The 6,662-nt window shown below is 35.5% G+C and overlaps 1 protein-coding gene across 1 annotated transcript; it reads left to right on the top strand.

Annotated features, from left to right (window-relative positions):
- The first annotated feature begins 3,867 nt into the window (after positions 1–3,867).
- On the top strand, positions 3,868–6,019 carry LOC118754512 (zinc finger BED domain-containing protein 1-like). Its single transcript, XM_036489390.1, has 3 exons — positions 3,868–4,468; positions 4,649–5,653; positions 5,991–6,019. The coding sequence occupies exons 1-3, from the start codon at positions 3,868–3,870 to the stop codon at positions 6,017–6,019; spliced, it is 1,635 nt and encodes a 544-aa protein (XP_036345283.1).
- The last annotated feature ends 643 nt before the right edge of the window (positions 6,020–6,662 follow it).

Genomic DNA, 6,662 nt, shown 5'->3' with positions numbered 1-6,662 from the left:
CGGTGCGTCTGGCTTTTGCTGTGGGAAACGTTGTGCAACCCAAGCTGCACTTCCGCTCTTATTATTGTGCTTTTGCTGATCACTCAAAGTGGCGATCAGCAAATGTTAACGTGTTCCATGTTAACACTTCCCCTCTTAAAAACGATCGTCCTCGAGCGTTTATTAAAAATAGGGTAGGTTGTTGAAATTTATGTAAGTATTCTGATCATTTGGGGGCTCCTTGGTTTTATTTGAGTTTATATTTGCCAAAGGAATCTGGTAAGTTTCTGGAATCGGAGATATTATTATTTTGTTCTGGTGCTTTTTCCAAAATTTGCAAAAAATTATAATGGCAATTATTGTGGTTGCAACTGCTCCAAGTGAAAGTGAGCTGTTGGATATTGTTGCTGTTTTGAGGATATTTATTCTTCTTATGTTGTCGATATGGAATTCTTTTAAAGCTTCCAGAGAAAGTAATTCGATTCGATTTTTTTCAATTGGTGCAGGTTGTAGGACTGCTGGAATAGCAGGCAGCGGAATCAAATCGTAATTAATGTAGAATTGATTATTTATCTGTAACGTTGAGTTATGAAAATTAATAAGGTGTGTCCCTGACACATTTTTTTGCATTCCGTCAGTATGTATTTCGCCTTTGAAGCCATTAAGTAGTAATATACCGGGTTTTATCTCTTCAATTTCTTGGATGTGTTGGCCGTTCGTTATGGTGCAAGATGAATTCAAACTATTAATTACTCTAGGTATACAACTACTATTACTTATATTTATTAAATGGGTTTGCTTACAAATTTCAATTTTCTTATAGCTATCGCACAATTTCTTAATTCCATAGGTATCTTTTGTACCTTTTAAAATTTTTTCAAATTCGACATTAATTATGGTTTTATTTTCTTTAACAACTGGTCTAATAATAATTTTTTGAAAATTTTCTTTAATAGTTAGTGGTATTTTTACCAAGTAAAAAATTGTCATATTTTGACTTATTACATTTACATTCGATATTTCTAATGCTTCTTCGGCACTCTTAAATGGTATTTCATCATCTTCTAGTTTTTCTAAAGCAATTTCAATTTCATTTTTATTTAACAATAATGTGTTTAAAATATCTTTCTTTGCCCATTGTATGGCGTACTTTATATTAATCAATTCTTCTTTTATTAATCTTATCCTATTTTGCAAATTGGTGATTGTTTCATTTTCTATGTAAGTGTCTTTCCTTATACTATTAAACAGATTATTTACTATCATACTTATATTATTAATTTTTTCGTTAAAAATTTCGTTTATTAATACTTGTTTATTATTGTTGCCATTGAGTTTATTAAAATTATTGTTTATTGCCTCCAGATCTTCGTGATCGGGGCTTCCGGCAATGTATTTCCAAGCCGTTCCTAAAATGTTTATGGATCGTTTTTGTTGTTTTTTTTTTCGACAGGTTTTATTGTTTCTAAAATTTGCAGAGATTGTGTTAATTCGTGTTTTAATAGGGGGTATAGGATTGTGTCCTTAGGGATGTCAGAGGAGGTGAAACTGTACATGTCCGTCAGGAATTGTTCGTATTTGTTGAGGTCGATTACGTGTATTAGCCTAAAGGCTCCGTTCTGAATTTTGGCAAGTCCGTCATTTATCGTGACTAGTTGTGCAGTAGAGTAGTCGTAAATGTCTATTGATGCGGTTATCGGGAAAATAAGGAGGAATCTGGAAGGGAAAAATTAATTTTGATTTTTTTTTTTTTGTTACTGGGTGAATAAGGAAAAGGAAAAATTAATTTTGGTTTTTTATATTGCTTTTGTGTACTATTCTTCCTGATTCTGTCAGGACGGTTGAATTTCGGTCTTCCCTTATTACTTCTTTTTTAAATTTTTTTGAAATTTTGGATCCTAACCGTTTGTTTATTTTTACGTAGATAGTGTCACCCGGATTATATGCTTTTATGGGGTGCCGGGATTTGTTGTGGTAAGCAAGATCTTTCACCTGCTTATTTCTTAGTTCGGTTATATTTTCAGCCCTAGCCCTTTCGAATTGGCTTGGGTCGGTTGTAACTCTTCTACCAAAAAATACCTCTATTGGTTTCTTTTTTGTAGTTGAGTGGATTGTATTATTGTACTCATAGACGGAGTTGTCGAGGAGTTCTGCGAATGAAGTGAAGCTTCGCTCTGCTTTTAAACAACGCATTATTTCTGTGAGGGTCGAGTGAAATCGCTCTATTTGACCATTCACGGAACTTGCATAAGGCGGTGTTTTAAAAATTTGTATATTTAGCGTATCTTCCAAAAGAAATTGAATGGAAGCTGAATTCAAGGACGTTTCATTGTCTATTACTACTAATTCGGGTACGCCGAACTGGAAAAGTAGTTCACGGAGAGGTTCCTTAACGTGCTCTATGGCTCTCGATCTAAGGATTTTTGTTTGGGCATACTTTGAAAATTTATCTATTGCTGTAAGGACGATATTTCGCTCAGTTATGTAAATATCAATGTGCAATATTTGCCCTGGGAATTGTGGAATAGGGGTTTCTCCTAATTTGGGTTTGGTGGGGTTTCGGTCATATTTATTTTCTTTACAAATTGAGCACTGTTGGATTATTCTATTTATTTTTTTGGTCATGGAAGGAAAGTAAAAATTTTCCAGGATTTGGGTTTTATTTTCTCGACAGTTTCGATGTGGTCTTTTGTGGGTTTTTACAATGATTTCTTTCTGTTCTTGTTCGTTTGTGACATCCTGCACTTGCATTTGTCTAAATCGGATTTTGTAGTTGTTAAAGTGTATTGGATAAATTTCTTGGATTTTTCCCATAATCCTTTCCTCTGTTTTAATACAGTTGACAACGGAAGGATTAAGGTATCATTTCAGAAGGTTCTTTAAAGTTTCGGGGGTATAATCAGGTTCTTCGAAAATGTGTCTGTGGTAAGTAGGGAACACTATTTTAAATTGATATGTTGAGGCTTCGGCTATATTCAAAAAAATTTGGTTTTTGAATACGTTTATTGGTGTTTCTACGGATGGGATTAGGTTATGCGATGAGCTTTCATCGCTGTGTTGGGATACTGATAGGGAATTTATGGGTTCACCTGGCATCCTTGATAGCGCATCGGCTACGACATTAGTTGTGCCAGGTTTATACAGAAGCTCGTGATTATATTCTTCAAGGATGGCTTTCCAGCGCTTCATTTTGGAATTGTTGTTTTTTATTGCTTAGGGCCTGCGTTAGCGGCTGGTGATCCGTGAATATTTTGACTCTTGCTGAGCCGTACAGATAGTTTCTAAAATTGTTCAGGGCCCATATTATAGCTAGGAACTCTTTCTCGTTCGTAGCGTAGGCTTCTTCGGTCTTAGTGAGTGTTCGCGATAGTGATGTGCCGAGTCGAGTCGACTCGAGTTCTGACTCGAGTATTTTAGAAGTACTCACGTACTCGAGTAAGCAAATTATAGTATTCGGATACACAGACTCGAGTACGGGTCTCGAGTACTTATAGTTATCAAACACCGAATTTAGCGTTAAAAAAAATATATATATTTACCAAATACACCACACAACTATTTGCGCAAATACTAATTGGTGAAAATATGAATCAAATAGCATTACGAAAAATTCTTATTTGTACCAATTATTGTTTGCGCAAATACTTGTGTGGCGAAGGCGCCCTATTAGTTTCCATTCACTTTGTATCATATCGACAGTTACCAATTAATCGATACTTATGTATGTAAAAGTTTAGTCGTGTCACCGCCAACATTGGGCTCCAACCGCTAACACTATTGACGGATAAGATGACTGCATTTTTGATTTCATAATAAATACTTTGCCTATGTTATATTATCAATTTCCAATCTTTAACTAACTTTATTTGCAATTGTGTTGACGCAATCATGGCTCCAAAACGTTCGTCTGATATTTGGAATTTTTATAATAAAATTGAAAATAAGAAATTGGAGTGCAGAGAATGTAAAAAAACGTTTGCTGATTTTGGAAATACAACGAATTTGTTGAAGCATTTTAGAAAAGTGCATTCTCTAATATATTTAACATGTATAGAAAAAACACGTAAACAAGATCAAAGCCAAAACAATAATTTGGATTTAGATTCGGTTACATCTAGCAGTCAATCACTAGAAGCAAGGGTGGATAATGAAAATGGAGACCAAGCTCAAGGTGAAGGTGCTCAAAGTCGTAGAAGACCGTTACAGATGACATTTTTATCAAAAGAGGCTGCACAGGTCAATTCAAGGAATGTGAACAGAGAACTAGTTAATATGATCTGTGTAGATTTGCAACCATTGTCTATAGTTGAAGATGAAGGTTTCCGAAACTATACTTACCAGCTAAACCCCAACTATAGTCTGCCTTCAAGAAAAATGCTAGCAGAAAAATTACTACCCCAACAATATGATGTTTCAAAAGCAGCACTAATTGAAATGTTACAGCAGGTGGATTTTGTAGCAGGCACAACTGATTTATGGACATCGGACAGTAATAAAAATTATTTGACTTTGACGATCCATTTCATTTATCAAGGTCAGGCAGAATCTCGGGTATTGGCCACCAAAGAAATGACAGAGTCACATACATCATAAAACATAGCAAGTTTACTGCGCCAAGTACTTGAAGAGGAATGGAAAATTTTTGATAAAGTTGTATGCATTACTACAGATAATGCAAGTAATATGAAAAAAGCAGTAATAGAAATTTTGCAGAAACGTCATCATTCTTGTGTAGCACATACTTTAAATTTAACAGTCTCTGATTGCATGAAAGATAATGAGCAGCTATCTCTTTTAACGGGGAAATGTCGTGAAATCGTTACTTATTTTAAAAGAAGTAATGTTGCGTCCTACAAGCTTCAAGAAATTCAAGAGCAGATGAATTTAGAAAAACTGAAATTACAACAAGATGTTCAAACACGCTGGAACTCTACTTTCATCATGTTTGATAGATTAGACAGAGTCAAGATACCACTATCAGCTGCGTTGTCTTCCTTGCCTTCATCTCCTTATAACTTGACCAGTGAAGAATGGAATGTGTTACAAGAATGCGTGATTATTTTGAGACCAGTGGAGCAGCTTACTACCATTTTATCTGGTCAACAGTATCCTACATTGTCGTGTGTTATCCCGCTTATCCGAGGTGTTCAATCATCCCTCAAGAGCTATTCAATGTCCACTAATATAGCGATATCTTTACAAAATAAACTTATAGAAACCATCGAAAGGCGTTTAGGCGTTTATGAAACTAACAAAACAGCAGCTAAAGCCACATTTCTTGATCCAAGATTCAAAAAGGCTGGTTTTGGAAAGGAAAGAAATGCTGAGAGTGTTCAGAGTTGGGTAATTGAGGAATTAACATGCCATGAACATGAATCATTCACCGCTAGTGAGTTTCCATCATCATATTCAACCGCGCAGCTGCAGCACTTGAGTTCCGATGCCCAAGTTTCTCCGAATTCAAACCAACATCTCCAGCGCCAGACAGGTGCGAATGATTCAGCGAATGATTTATTGTGGAACTATTTGGATAAAAAAGTGCAACAGCAGTCGAATATGGCTACTCCCACCTCCTCTGCTATCGTCAAGGTGAAACAATACGTTCAACTTCCTTACCTACAACGAAATATGGATCCGTGCGAATTTTGGGAGAGTAGAAAAATTATTTCCAAAGGTTTGTACAAAATGTCTCAAAAGTATTTGTGCATTCCAGCGACTTCTGTTCCTTCCGAACGAGTTTTTTCGACAGCGGGGTTGTTATGCAACAACCGTAGAAATAGATTAGAACCGAAAAAGGTTGATCAAATATTATTTTTGAATAGTCATCGTAAAAATAAAAAAGTGTACAAAAATCCTATCTGAACTGTTATTTTAAATTTCACTATAAAGTTATCAAACAAAGTACATACTTTGGTTTGTATTTATTTAAATGTAATATCGTAGATATTAATTGCCAAAGATGAAAGGAATTTTAAATTCCAAAGGAGTAATTTTATTGTTTATGAATCTAGATCTCATGGAATATTGTCGTTACAATTGAAGTACTAGTTGAACTTTTAAAGTACTGAAGATTTATTTGTTTTAACTCATTATTTACTTTGGATATTTTTTTTATGACAGACTACTAAGTTCTAGTTCTACCATGATAAATAAAGCAACTGTTATTGAACCCTATATTTATTTAATTTTAATTATTATTTGTAAGTATGTCAGAATTGGAAAAGACCTCTCCGAGCCGTTCGCCACAAAACGGGGTTTCAGACAGGGCGACTCCCTTTCATGTGACTTCTTTAATCTGATGTTGGAGAAGATAATAAGAGCTGCAGAACTGAACCGCTCAGGAACAATTTACTACAAGAGCGTGCAATTGCTGGCTTATGCTGATGACATCGACATCATCGGTAACAAAAACTGCGAAGTCTGTTCTGCCTTTTCCAAGTTGGATAGGGAAGCAAAGCGCATGGGTCTGGTGGTAAACGAGGACAAGACGAAGTATCTCCTGTCATCAAACAAACAGTCAGCACATTCGCGCCTTGGCACCCACGTCACTGTTGACAGTTACAATTTCGAGAAAGTAGAGAATTTCGTTTACTTGGGAACCAGCATTAACACCGATAATAATGTCAGCATTGAAATCCAACGTAGAATCACTCTTGCCAACAAGTGCTACTTTGGACTGAGTA

Source organism: Rhagoletis pomonella, unplaced genomic scaffold (assembly GCF_013731165.1).
Source record: "Rhagoletis pomonella isolate Grant_MI unplaced genomic scaffold, Rhpom_1.0 Rhpom_scaffold_04044, whole genome shotgun sequence".
Lineage (NCBI taxonomy): Eukaryota > Metazoa > Arthropoda > Insecta > Diptera > Tephritidae > Rhagoletis > Rhagoletis pomonella.
Note: the sequence above shows the minus strand (reverse complement) of the source record. Positions and strands in the feature narration are given on the sequence as shown.